Consider the following 15,630-nt stretch of genomic DNA (forward strand, 5'->3'; position numbering starts at 1 on the left):
AATGAAGCATATTTTTCAAAATTGTTAGCCATTATTCAGAAATATGCTCTTTTTATATCCAATTTCCTCCTTAGTTTCCTTCTAATGGTTCTCAAAAAAGCTCTGCAAGTCACTTTAATGAAAATTCCCATTTTATAGATGAAGAATATGAAGACATGCATTAACTAGCCCTAAAATTATAGAAAAAAAACAAATTTAAATCTGAGAAGAAAAATGAATATCTTGATGATCTTTCAAACATCACCATAAAACACAATTTGGATAATTAGAGAAGTCATAAATATTATATTATGGAAATATCATCTCTGAAGAGTTATGCATTCTAAACTCAATGCCCATTTTGTTCTAGGTCCTAGAGGTAAAGACAGGAAAGTCATGGCTCTAATCTTTCTGAAGTGCTCTTACAGGCAATGGGAAAGATGAAGAGACCCTGAGGATACAGTGTGACATGTTATAATTGAGGCCTTTTGGTTCAGAGAAGCCCCCAGAGATGGTGCCCCCAGGGTTGAGCTTTGTTGGTGAAGAAGGTTTTAAGCTAAGCACCAAGAGAAGGGGAAATCTAGACAAGGGCAAAATACACATTGATGTCTGGAGGTTTCAAAAAACATGTCTCCCGTCAATGTGGTTTTTTTTTGTTGTTGTTGTTTCTTTTCTTTAACTTAATATGAGGAAAACACATCTGTGTTTAAAAGAAAAAAGTCATCAATCCATATTATATTCATGTACAAATATGACACAATAAAATTCCACTATAAGGTAGAATTATAATGTACCAATTTGAAAAAAAAAAATATTCACCTGGATTGCTATTTGAACACTGAATAAGTCAGTATGGGAAGTAAAAATCCTTGACAAGGCAGACTCCAACGAGGGTGAGCTTTTATGGGAAATTTAACACTTTACTGTTCATGGCCAATTAGGACCCTCTTTCCCCCAGGTTCCTTGACTCCGGTGACTAAAAATGCTTCTATGCATTTTCAATCTCCTAAATTCTCTCTAAACTCTAGGATTTTCTTACTTTTTATTCTCTATGACTCTTCCTATGGGATAAGATGTTTAAAAATTGTTTTTCTAAGGAAAAATTATACATATAACAATGTTGTTTTGCTTCCTAGTTAAACTGCCTTTTAAAGGGATATTTTTCTTAGGGATTTTTTAAAAAAATAAAATGGTTTTCCTAAAACAAAGATAGAATGGTCTAACATAGAATTAAAGTAGGTCTCAGGACCAGAAGTCAGGAAGAAACTTTAGTTTCTATTTTACTGCTATTATCCTATAGACAGGGGTTAAACTTGGCTCTTTAAAATCTCAGTTCTAAACAAGGGTAACATGACTTTCCCATCACCCTCTTTATGGAGATCTTCTGAATTAGTCAGAAATGTGTGTAAAAACCATTTTCACTCTTTAGAATAAAGATCATGTAGACGCATGATTTGTAACTGTGAAGTATCACAACTATTTTCTAGGTTATTTAACTTTCATTGTGGATAAAAATACATATATTTTTGGCACTGATTATAGTTCTACTGCTTATAATTGCCTTTTGGTTCCAATTAGCTTACAAAATTCTCCCAGTGGAACACATGGCTATTTGTAAATGACAATGGAGCAAATAAAACTCCATGATATAGGACACAGAATCCTCATCATTTCACAAGCTTTCTTCTAAGAACACATACCAAGCACTCCATTGGAATGGCTTGATTTCACATTTGACTGTTTCTGTCTCTTGCCCTCTCCCACTTACTGATAAGTATAATCAGTAGCTTTTCTGAGAAAACAAAGTTTCTGATGTGAACAATGCCTTCCAGCACAAAGGATGCCCTCTGTCATCACTAAGCCTTTATTATCATATATTGTAACAAAGGTTTAAGAGCAACAGGTTTATCATCAGATGGTATGATCGGAATTGTTCGAAATGCTGTTAACTCTCAGAAAAATCTTTGCCTTACACCTGCACTAGGAAATGTACCCTAAATGACCAATTTTCTACTTTATATTCATTTCACTTGAAAACAATTTTATAGAGCTTTCAAGGAAAGAGAAAGGAAAAGAGAAGACAACCACACACACACAAAAAGCTGCCACAATGAATCCCTTCAATACAAAGATTGAACAGAATACATTTTTATAGCTCAATTGACAATTCATTGTTTGAAAGGAGTTATAATGAAAATGCAGATAGCTCACTCACTTCAATAGAATTAGAAATTACTGTTGTTATAATAATAATACAGACTAGACTAATAGCTATTCAAAGAAAGAAAGCCCCTGATAGATAGTAGAGAATAATTTGTATTCTCTGGACATAGAATATATTGAAAACATGGCAGTCTACAATAAAATCTGACTTTCCACACTAATGAGTGAAGTTGCTCACTTGCAGAGAAAAAAAAAAAAAAAAAACAGTTTAGAAGAATAACTTCTTGAAAATTTCCAAACAGGCCAAAGCACTTAACCAGTCTAAAAGACATTTTTGAAATACAAATGCAGAGTCAGTGTAATATCCAGATAAGTAGTCTAAATTTTTATCTGCAGGTAAATTCCAGTTATATTTTTAACAATATGATTCATAAACACTCAAGATGTACTCAAGTACCTCATCTATTCTGAACTCCAATTATCCCCTAGATCATTAAGATCATTGAGCTGGGCATGGTGGTACAAGCCTGTAATCCCAGCAACCCCCAAGGCTGAGGTAGAAGAATTACAAGTTTGAGGCCAATCTTAGCAATTTAGCAAGGCCCTAAGCAACTTTGCGAGATTCTATCTCAAAGTGAAAAAAATAAAAAGCACTAGAATGTAGCTCAGTGGTATAGTGCCCCTGGTCCAATCCCCAATACCAATAAATGAAAAACAAAAATATGATGATTAAGAACATGAGGTAAGGTTAGAAACAGGTTTTCTCATTTCTGGTCCTTCTAACATGAAACACAGAATTGGACACACATTAGGCACTTTGTAAGTATTTAAAGAGATGGACAGATGAAAGAATGGGAGGGTGGGTGAATAGGAGCTTATGTTTAATGAGAGCTATGCCAGAACTCCTTCATACATTGTTTTAATCTGTATGTTGTGATTATTGTTACTCCCACTTTACGGAAAATAAAAGTGAGGCACACTGTGAAAGTAATCTGGCAGGGTTGGTAACCCATACTCAGCAAACTGAAGCATGATTTTCTAAATTCTTGTACAGAAAAGAAAAACACGGGTTGGGGATGTGGCTCAAGCGGTAGCACCCTCGCCTGGCATGCCTGGGGCGCTGGGTCGATCCTCAGTACCACATAAAAATAAAATAAAGAAAGATGTTGTGTCCACCGAAAACTAAAAAATAAATATTAAAAAATTCTCTCTCTCTAAAAAAACCAAATAAACAAAAAACAATTTTCTCCTCTCATGTTAATTATGTTCAAACTCAAATGAGATGGGACAGGGGACAAAAAGAAGTGCTTAACTATATTTTTGGAAGCTATTTGAAAACATCCCCAGGAGGGAGTCACATATTTTAGGATGTGAACCAAAAAGGACATGCCTTCTTTGGAACATGAAATTGGCAACTGATATACATGGAACTACTGTAAACACACTGAAAAACACATATGGTTTGGAAGGACCAACCAGCCAGCAGATTCTTCAGACCTAATGAGGAAGAAAGAGTTTTTGCTCTGAATTTCTTTTAAAAACACAGGACATTCTAGATCATGCCATTACTCAGTTCAGACTCATCTCAGTTTCCTACAGTTACCTTCCATACATGTGATCTGAAAAACAAAAGCTAATTTAATCATGACAGCCTTGGGATACTGTAAGATCTGAGGTGCTTTTAGAAAAATCAATTTTTATGAAGTTCAGGATGAAGAATTATGGCAAGTATATTTTTATTATACACTAATTATTTGAAAACATTCCCTTTACTTGGTAGTTATCAAGCTAAAGTATTGAGTCCATTCTAACATCTTACTTTGTGGCTACACTTGATTTGGTTTGCTACCAACAACCCAATAAGGAAGCTAGGGATAATGTAATAGTTACCAAGAAATCTTACCAACTAGAGCATATAGTTAATGGCTCACGTTACATTTATCTGAGGCTCAGTAGAAACTACTCAGATCTGGGTTCATCCTAGGTCAAGTCTATCTAGTCTCCGCATGTAGGGCTGTGTGTATATTTCATTCCAGAGCCTCCCAAAGAGTCAGTAAGGGTTGGGAACACCACTCAGGTCCAGTCCTGGTTGTGTAACACTTGAAGCTAAATTACATAGAGATTAAGTGATTTGACCCAAGACATATAGGTGTTTGGCGACAAGTACATGATTTGAATCTAGGCTTTCTCACTCTACCACTGCTCCTATCAATAAGAAGCTTTTGTTGAGTGAAAATCCTTTGACTGTATCAGAGATATCTGTAAGACAGTTTGACTCATGTTACATCCATGTCAAAAAGATGACATGAATCATTAACACTGGCCTAACAATTAAAATGCATTACTAGCTCCAGCAAGCATGAGTGGTTCCTTAAGAAACAGAAGACCGTAATGTCAAAGCAATGATGACAGCTGATAACTGCAGCGTGAGCAGTTAGTGCATATCAGGTGGCACTCAGTGCATACCTGCTGATCTGAAATTTGCTAATTCTTTTTGCTAATTCTCTTACTGTGTTGTAAATATTAGCCTTTCTTCTCCCTAACCATTATATTCCCCTCAAAATAATACACATTTTGTCATTGAGTAGTTCTCATTTCTCCTACAATTCTCTTAAGCATTTTGAAAGCCATTCTAGCATCATACTAGAAATTCTTCATGTTTCCAGGCAGCTGGGGAGGAAATGACAATAACGTCTTTCTTTTTGTCTAGAAAGAATAGGAGGCAGTACAATTGAGTAAAAAGAGTACTGAGCTGTTGTTTGTCATAGAACCCAAATTATAGTCATACTTTCAACGCTGTGTATTAAGTGAAATAATGAATATGGAAAAAAAATCATGAAAAATATTGGAAGAACCATCCAAACCTAATGTGATAACAAAAAATAAGAAAAATTACATATTTACATACTTAAGCTTCCCAAATCTAAATTATCAGAAAGAAAGAAGACTGAAAAGAAGCAAAGTTTTGTTAGAAAAAAAATATGAAGGTCCAAATCTTTCTCTCTCAAGGGTAAACACCTCTGGAGACACACACACACAGACACACACACACTTTTCTGGGGTTCCTGCTGGGCTATTCTCACCACCTTCATTGATTTCAAACACACCATAGACTGGGAACTCCTTATATACACCAAGATCTTCAACACTTTTCCTTAGCATGACTCTTTCCTTTCTCCATAGTGAGAAATGGACTGGTTTTTACGCCCTTGAGAATTGTTTACAAAGTCAGTTTATTCTTGGAGCCTCTCAGACAGTTTCAACAATGTTTTCAAGGCACGCTGGTACCTTGGTGATCTCCAGTGAACCATACCTCCTGGTATTCCATTTGCATTATCCTCTCCCTTGTGTCTGGGCTGGTCCTTGTTCCATGCTAACAAATAAAAAGCAGCAGAAGTAACTGCACCAGTTCTGGACATAAAGCTCAGAAAGTCTGGCAGCTTCTTCTGCTTTTACACTTAGATTAGAGCTACTGTGTAAGATGTCTAACTGCCCCTGCCTACCATGCTGTGCAGAAGCCTAAAGAGTCACTGAAGAGGTCACTGTGATAGACAGCTACAGCTGAGTTCCCAGACAGGGCTGGTCCTATCTGCCAACCCTGTGGACAAGGCCATTTTGGACCTTCTATGTTGTATCACCCCAGCCAACATCAAGTGAAGCAAAGGAGCCACCTTATCAACCTACAGCCTTATAAGAAATAATAAATCATTGTTTAGTAAAGACAAAACTCAAATACTGTCACAAATTTGATGGTAGTTACACAAACACAAGAAACCATTTTAATTAGCATAAAGACAGGTACTTTTTAAACAGCACATAAGCCTACCTCCCCTGTCATTAAGCATAAAGTCTAAACTAAGGTGCAGCACAAGTTTGATCATGACAGCATGACCACAGAAGCAGCAGCAAAGTATGGTAGTTAAGAGCTTGGCCTCTGTTTCTAGAATTCCTAAGTCTGATTCCCAGCCCTGCCAAGTCATGAGCTGTGTGACTTTGGGCAGACTACTCACTCTCTACGTACTCTGGTTTGTTCTATAAAATGAGGATGATAATAATCATAATTCACATTATATAATTCTCATTTGTATTATATGTGTTCATATATGTAAAATATGCTTAGAATTCTACTTTGTATCTAAAACATAGAATAAGCATTAATTGTTGGTGTTTTTAGTTGTAATTATTATCACAAGAAAAGAATTTTTCTCAGTTCTACCTGGAAATAGGGTAGAGTAAGAGAGTATACAGAAGAGAAAATTTTGACAGAAAAGGCTTTAATTGAAATGTCAGAGCAATAGATAGGGGTGCAGGGGTGATGGGAATGATGATGAACACATGAGAAGTTGGAGGATGGTGAGCTGTGAAATCAGAGAGGCAGGCAGGGATGCACCCTGTGGTTCGTACGTGCCACCATTAGGGCTAAGAAATGTGAACTGTGTGTAGTCAGAAGGAAGATACTGGAAGACACCACCAATAAGAAACTCTGTAATTATATCTGGATTTTGTGGGGTAGAAAGGATGGTCGTAGCAGACAACTTCTAGAGGTTAGAAGGTGATTGAGGAGATCACTTAGAAGGTGATCCCAGGTGATATGCAACAGTTGAGTCAAGTAGAAGCTTTACAATGGAGGTGGAAAGGAAGAAATGTATTGAAAGCAATTTAGAAGATAAAGTGAGAAGGAATTGATGACTAAAAGATGTAGAGAGGGACGGATGAGAGGAGGGAATAGAACACAAAAATTTTAGACTTGGGCATCATACTATAGTCATACATGTATACACATGTATACAGCAGGATTCACAATAGTCAAACTATGGAACCAGCATAAGTGTACATCAATGAAAGAATTAATGCATAAAGAAAATGACATAATATAAACACAATGGAGTTTTATTGAGCCATAAAGAAAAATGGAATTAACACCATTTGACAGAATATGGGTAGAACTTGAGACCGTTATGTTAAGTAAAATAAGGCAAACTCAGAAGTCAAGGGCCAGTCATATGTTTTATCTCATATGTGGAATCTAGGAAAGGAAAAAGAAAAAAAAAACTGGGACTGGGGCAAGGAATCTCATGAAAATCAAAGGGATATCAATAAAGGAAAGGGAGCAGGGGGAGGGGAGAAGGAGAGGGAAGGGGGAAGTGCTGGGGTCCCATATTGGCCAAATTATATTGTTATATTCTGTGCAAGTTTGAATAGGTAACAACAAATCCCATCATTATGGGCAACTATAATTCACCACGGAAAAATGTAGAAAGAAAAAAAATTCAACTTGACTATAGGAAAGGGAGTGGATCATGTGGTTATGCCATCAATCAACAATGATATTGAACACTTCAACAACTCTATCAATTACTTGGATCATGCTGATATTTGTCGAATATCCCTCCTGTGAGAAACAAAATCCAGATTCTTTTCAAGTACACACAGGACATTTATTAAGATAGACCATTTTCTGCTCTATCACTAACACAATCTGATTTCAAGACAACTTATTAGCTACATTTGCCGTAAGACAATTTCTAATAAATTTAAAATGATTCCAATCATATGAACTATATTATCTTATGGTATGGCATTAAATGTATAATTTGTATGTTCAAGTTAAAAATAAAATTACTTTTAAAAAGAAATTATGGTTGGGCAGGGTGGTACATGCTTGTAATCCCAGTGGCTCAGGGGACTGAAGCAGGAGGTTCACGAGTTCAAGCCATCCTCAGCAAAAGTGAGGCATCAAACAACTCAGTGAGACCCTGTCTCTAAATAAAATATAAAATAGGGCTGGAGATCTGGCTCAGTGGTCCAGTGCCCCTCAGTTTAATCCCCAGTATCAACTTCCATAGCCAAAAAAATAATAAGAAAAGAAATTAGAAACAGAAATATGTCTGGGAAATCCCTAAATATTTGAAAACTAAATAACATATTTCTAAATAACCCATTAGAAGAAAGTGAAAGGTAATTAGAAAGTAGTCTGAATTGACTGAAGATGAAAATACAGCATTCTAAAGAAAGGGAGAAAAGCAGCACTTAGAAATTTATATAATAACTGCCTATATTAGAAAAAGGATCAATGAGTAAACACTTTACCTTAAGAAACTAGGGAAAGAAATGCAAATTAAGCCCAAAAGAGGAGAATAAAGAAAGTTATAAAGACCAGAGCAAAAATCAATGACACAGGAAAAGAAAAACAATAGAGAGAAAGGGTGAAACCAAAAGCTGTTTTTTGGGGAAGATTAATAAAATTCCTATCCATCTAGTCAGGTTGATCAGGAAAAGGAGTTCAAGAAGGAAAACACATGTTGATAACATCAGGAATGAGAGGGATAACACTACTACAGAAAAATAGATACTAAAAGGCAAATGAAGGAAAACCATGAAAACTTTAGGCCATTAAATTTGACAATTTAGACAAATTGGTAAAATTCCTTGAAAAACAAACTATCCAAACTCACTCAAGAAGAATAGATAACCTGGATGACTCTATATTTATTAAAGGAATTGAAACAGTAGTTTAAGGAAACTTTCCTATTAAAGAGACTTTAAGACCTAGAGAGATTTCATGGTGGATTACATAAAACATGTCAGGAAAAAATTATGCAATTCTGTAAAATTGCTTTTAAAAACCTAAAAAGAAAGAAATTGTTCCCATTTCCACATCTTTGAATATTACATTATTACCCAAGCCAGACCAAAAAAAAAAAAAAAAAAAAAATCAAGAAAATAACACAAATGTATAAAAAGTATAATGCAGGGGCTTGTTTCAGAAGATTGATTTAATATATGAAAATCCATTAAATTTACCATATTAATAAATAAAAAATAATAAAATAATTTCAATTAATATAGAAGAAGCATTTGACAAAAGGTAACATGCATTACTGATAAAAACTCAGCAAACTAGGATGAAGAAAGAAATTCCTTGACTTTACAAAGGACATTTGTTAAATACTAGAGGTGACATCATATTCAATGGTACAGGACTTAAAACTTTCCCCTAATATCAGGAATAGTGCAAGGGTGTATTCTCTCACCACTTCTTTCTAACATTTTACTTATGTTCTAGACATTGTCATTGATAAGAGAAAAAAACAGGAATCCAGATTGCAAAGAAAGAAGTAAAACCATATTTACTAATTGGCAATATAATTATTTATATAAAATGTGTGTTGGGACCTGGAGAAGAAAAGCTACAAGAATAAGTGAGTTCAACAAGAGTTACAAGATGAAAAAACATCAATACACAACTATATTTCTATATATTCCTGATAAATAATAGAAACTGAAATTTTAAAACTGTAATTTACAATAGCATCAAAGGGAAGTGATTACACATACGACAAAAGACACGTATGAATGGGACTCTGACAACTACTAAACACTGCTAAGAAATTACAGAAGAGCTAAATAGAGTATATCAAGTCCAGTGATTAGATGACTCAATATTATCAATTCTATACTAATCTATAATTCAATACAATTCTAACCAAAATCCCAGCAGGTGTTGATTGGTGAAAATGACGAGGTGATTCTAAAATTCGTATTAAATGGAGAGGATTAAGAATAGCCAAAACATTAAAAAAAAGAACAGAATTAATTTGGAAGACTAACACAAGCTGACTTATAAACTATAATAAGCAAGGCAGGCAGCAGCACACTGGAAAAGAGATGGATAGAGGCTACAGAAATATACCTGCATATACGGTCAACTCATTTATTTATAAAGTGCAGAGGCAACCCAGTAGATAAATAATTGATTTTTCAACAAATGTTGCCATAATACCTGGCTATCCATATTTAAAACAATATGAACACTACTCATCATATACAAAAATAACTCAAAATGCATCATAAACCTAAATGTAAAAACTATAATTATAAAATATCTAGGAGAAAACATAGAAGAGTATTTTTTTAACTTTGAGAGAGGTGAAGTTTTGTTTTGCTTTGTTTTTTAATGCAGTTCTAGGGAATCAAACCCAGGGCCTTGCACAGGCTAGGCAAGCCTACCACTGAGCTATGTTCCCAAACTCAAAATATTTCTTAAATAAAACACCCATTGCATAATCAAAAAAAAAATTGACAAAGTGGACTATATCAAAAATAAAAACTTTTGTTCTATGTATAACAATGGGAATAAAAATAGAAACCACAGATTAGAAGAAAATATATAAAAATAACACATTTTATAAGGAAAGGATTTAGGCCCAAAATATATAAGGAACTCTCAATATTTAGAAAATAAAATCTGTTAAGAATTTGTTTTTGATGAAATACTGGAATAAGTATTTATTCACCACTAAACATAGATGGATGATATATGAAAAAATGCTCACAATTATTTAGTTATTATGGAAATGCAAATAAAAAACACCATGGGATACTACTATATAGCAATTAGACCAGAAAAAAATGAAAAAGACTGACCATACACAATGTTGGATCAATTATGGATCACCTCAAATTTTTCTCTACAGCTGGTGAAAATGTAGCATGGCACAGTGACTTTCAAAATCAGGTTTAGTAAAATATATTTAGTAATATATTCATATATCTATGTATGATCCATCATTTACCCTCTTGAAATTTAGCTAAGAAAAATGAAAGCAGACAACCATACAAAGACTTATACTTGAATGTTCACACTTTATTTGTAACAACCAAATGCCACTAACAACCAGAAAATCCATTGGTAAGAGAATAAACGAATTGTGCTATATCTATAAATGGTATAATAACCAGCAATAAAAAGAAAGAACATGATTAAATCTCAAGATGATAATGTTGAGTGAAAGACATACAAAAAAAGAATACACATTGTATAAAATTCTAAAAGGTAAAAACTTATCCATAATCTGAAAGCAGAACAATGGTTTTACCTTGGAGTTGGAATGGTAGAGTAATAAATGAGGGTATGAAGGAAGGACCATGAAGGGTCACAAAAATATTACTCAGCTTTAAAGAAGAATGAAATTATGGCATTTGCTAGTAAATGGATGGAGTTAAAGAATATCATGCTAAGTGAAATAAGCTAATCCCAAAAAACCAATGGCACAATATTTTCTCTGATATATAGACGCTAATACACAATGCGGGGGTGGGGGGTGCTACGAAAGAACAGAACTTTAGATTACATACAGGAGAGTGAAGGGAGGTGAAGGGGAATGGGGATAGGAATGATCTTAGAATGAAACAGACATTATTAACCTATGTACATATGTGACTGCATGACTGATGTGATTCTACATGTACAATCAGAAAAAAATGAGAAATTACACTCTATTTATGTATGATATATCAAAGTGCATAAATGCATTCTACTGTCATGTATAATTAATTAGAACAAATAAAAAAGTTATTAAAAAGAAGTTTGGGTGGGGCTGGGATTGTGGCTCAGTGGCTGCAAGTATGAGGCATTGAGTTCGATCCTCAACACTACGTAAAAATTAATAAGTAAAAAATAAAGGTATTGTGTCCATCTACAACTACAAAAATATTTTTTTAAAAAAAGAAGTTTGGGACCAGTGAGTACATGTATTATCTTGACTGTAATGGTGGTTTTACTTGTATACACATTTGTCAAAACTTATCAAAGTTGCACATTTTAAATATGTATAAGTGGGCATATATCTCAAAGATTATATATATATATATATATATATATATATGGGTTTTAAGTGGTAGCTGTGAGCCAAATAAGAGTAGTTTCTGCAAGACACTAGATTATGAATGTAACATAGAGGGGAAGAGATGGAACACGACTCCCCTAACAAGTGCAGCTTTGCTATGGGAGAACAAGAGGGTGAGAAGGAATGAGGGAACCTGATAGAACCAAAGACTGAGGTACCCATGTGTTTTCAGTGGCAAGGAGCTTGAGCATATTTATATACCATAGAAAAGGAGCAGGGGGAGAATGAAATTGAAAATGTGAGATGGAAAATCCAAGAAGAAAGGCAAGTAAGAATGTAGGTATATCCTGCGGTTATGTTGAGGGATGCATGAGTTAGTAGAATTTTTCTGTTTTTCTTTCTTCTGAGAAGGATGACATATGAAAGGAGTATGATAGTTAAGAAAAATATTGGAGCTTTGGAAAACTCATTGCCTATAGCAGTTGAAATGATGGTTGTAGATAAATGTTCAATCTTAGAGCATTCTCATGTAATGAGATGAAAGACAGTAAAATATTCCATGCCAGTGAAAGCTCTTGCTTACATGTGTGCACAGTGGGATATTATCCAATAGTTCTCTGCCTTTTCTCCCTTTACCCTTAACCAAGTTTCATTCATATGCTAATCTTCCTGTTGATCCTTACCTACCTCTTCCCTCAATGCACAATAGATATTTAACAAATCCTTTAGATTTGCTGGGGAATATTTTGAACATACAAAAGAAAACAGAGAATAATTTAATGAACAGCAGCTTCTATTATCCAGCTTCATCAAAGCTTAACATTATAGCATATTTATCTCAATTTAAAAAATGCTTAAATCAAATGTAGGCTTACTGGCAAGATGCATTTTACCACTAGCAAACATCAACATAATCACTTACTTTTCATATTTCATATATTTCATGAAAAATGCCCAGGGCAACCTCTGAGAACCTCAGGTACTGTGGGTAGGCAAAGAATCAAATATGGCCAGAAATGGCCACTGGCAAGCTAATTAGGTAGTTTCCCTGAAGTACACTGTTAATATATTAAAGCCATGCAAATTAGATCATGCCCACAGGTACTGAGTTTGGAAAATCTGCTCTAGCAAGGTATGAATTTTTAATAAAAATGATAATTATGAGTAACAGCATTGACACTATTTTCCTTTAGCTTTCTAATACTCACTGCCACTTTGGTATTGGTAAATATGAGGAAGGCTAATAAAAAAAATAATTTCCCTCTCCATAGTATGTAAGATTTCTGAATCTGAAAGCATGCAATCAGTTATAACAGCTTTATTCTTCATGCAGTTATGAATCATCCATTAAATTTAAAAAGTTATAATTTTGATAGTACCTGCCAAAACCGACTGTGTGCATCTCCTCTCAGAAGTTCAACGGTATCCCCTGCCTGGATGTGTAGCGGGGGTCCTTCATGAAGAGCTGGGGGTGGTGTTCCAGTGTAGTTCCTAATGACCTGCATCTTTGGCAAACCTGAAAATAAGCAATGTGAGTTCTAGAATTGAGAAAGCAATGATGTGTAAAGTCCAAATGTATTTTTTAAAGCCATTATTAATATTAAAATACTTTTAACATTTTTTCTTTTCTTTTTTTAGTTGTAGGTGGACACAACACCTTTATTTTATTTTTATGTGATGCTGAGGATCCAACCCAGTGCTTTATGCATGCTAGGCAAGTGCTCTTCCTCTGAGCCACAACCCCAGCCCAACATTAAAAACATTTTAATACCACTAGGTCCAAGTAAACATTTGAAGTAATTCCAATGGAATGCTTTTCAACTTTCTCATTATTCGAGATGGTAATAGAAGACATGAATTTATCCCCTGATCCCTTACATACTTTACCTCTCCCTCACCATCAATCTCTTTTTAGTTGGAAAAATATTTCTTTTAGTTGATGCCTGATTCATAAAAAACACATCACGTATGGTACAGTTTAATGGAAAAGAATCAATTTTTTCATCAACTCTATCCTTTTTGCCTACTACTTTCCTCTTGGGCATTGGTTGATTTCATCACTAAGGAGGCTCACCATTTCTGTGTATGTATCACACTGCCCAGTATAAGGTTGCTATCTTAAGGTTATCTTTGTAATTCAAAAGCAAAGGGGTGATGGATGTGCCACTGCAATACTTGAGACATTTATATGAAGAAACTCTTTGGGCTCAAATTTAGGCTTGCAAAACAGACCAATGAAGGGAACGTGTCCAAGCCAATAGCATCAATGATATATGAAACAGATCTGTCCACTCTCTGTATTTTTTTGAATGTTCAATGAAGACATTGAAGACATCAGTTCAATATTTCATTTTTGAGAACAGCAACTTCAACTGCACACAGGCCTAATTGTACCAATACTGGTCATTTAGAGGTGAAACTGCTCCCTCCTAAGAGAAAGATTGCTCATGAACATGATATTTATTGCATATTACAGAACTTAAGTCATTGCTTATTACACTTCAGGAATTTTTATGCTAATGACTGACTGTAGTGACTGGCTGAAAGTGCTGCACTTAGTACATAAAGGAGGTACATAATGACTGCCGTTTTGGTTCTTGCTGTCCAAGTTGCCTAGAAAAGGCCTCGATAACTACATGGAATGCTCCAGCAAAGAGTTCAATAAAGTCCTCAAAATCCTTTTCAACAGCCACTGCAGAGAGGGGAAAACGAATGTCACTATAAATTAGAACTGAAAAGCTTTTGTCAACAGTGCCTTATCAATCCAGTCAATCAGAAGGCAGAGGGCTGAAACACATTGCATCCTTCACCCCAATTTAACAGCTGCAACTGCTGAGGCATGTTAGGAATTGGTACATCACCCCTTTGCTTCAGTTCTTGAGCCACAGACCCCCAGAGGGATGAATTTAATCTCACATCCATAATGGAGTGATTTCCTTCCAGATGCTAAAGGGTGGCACCCTAACACAAACAGCAGTCTTTGTTGTTTTTCCCAAAAACAATACTCCACAGGAGAACTCTTCTGGCTGAAGTGTTTATCAGACTTGTTCTCTACACACTGTAAATGCCTTTGAGTATAGAGAGTGCTTATTTTACACATTCTATTAAATTGCTACTGTTAACCTAAAATGAAATCTAAACATCCCGTACACATGACAATTGATTTGAAAGCTCAATATATAAAAGAGGATAACGTAGAATTTTTCAAATGGAGTCTGGTATGCGTGATCGTTATTCCATGTTTGGAAGTTAGAGTTGAGGTTTGCCTCTGTTTTATTGAGTGTGTCTAGGGCATTTGGTAGACTCCCTGGGCAATTTTGGGTTTATGCCATTTTTTTAATATTTATTTTTTTTAGTTATAGGTGGATACAATATCTTTATTTTATTTTTATGTGGTACTGAGGATCAGATCCACTGCCTCACACATGCTAGGCGAGGGCTCTACCTGTAAGTCACAACTCCAGCCCCAGGTTTATGCCAATTTTTAAATAGAAGATGAAGGCAAGAAAGAAGAGCTTTCAAAGCTGAAATAATGCATGTGGCTCTGTCCTTTCCTACAGTTGTCTGTGGCCAAGACCCACTGGGATAAAAAGAGCAGTGCCATGTACATGTGACACACAGTGGGAAAGAGGCCAGTTCTCTCATTGTCAACATGCCCATTGTCATATGTCATTATCAAGAAAAAATGATTGAAAACGTATAGGATGTTTAGAAACAAACATTCACTGGATGACATTTCACTACCCCAAAATGCATTTGAGATTATAGCATAGAAATGCCAAGCTACATACAAGGCTGTAGATGTCAGGTAATGTTGCCTCCTGCCTTTTTAGAGGATAGAATGCCATAACACATTGCC

The 15,630-nt window shown here is 35.0% G+C and overlaps 1 protein-coding gene across 3 annotated transcripts in view; it reads right to left on the reverse strand.

The window, feature by feature from the left end:
• Vav3 (vav guanine nucleotide exchange factor 3) overlaps positions 1-15,630 on the reverse strand; it is a 350,991-nt gene that overhangs the window by 45,620 nt on the left and 289,741 nt on the right. For all 3 annotated transcript variants that reach the window (XM_027943138.2, XM_071618116.1, XM_071618117.1), the window contains exon 20: positions 13,151-13,287. In XM_027943138.2, the coding sequence (XP_027798939.1) occupies positions 13,151-13,287 (137 nt within the window). The remainder of the gene's footprint in view (positions 1-13,150; positions 13,288-15,630) is intronic.

This window comes from Marmota flaviventris, chromosome 10, assembly GCF_047511675.1.
Source record: "Marmota flaviventris isolate mMarFla1 chromosome 10, mMarFla1.hap1, whole genome shotgun sequence".
NCBI lineage: Eukaryota > Metazoa > Chordata > Mammalia > Rodentia > Sciuridae > Marmota > Marmota flaviventris.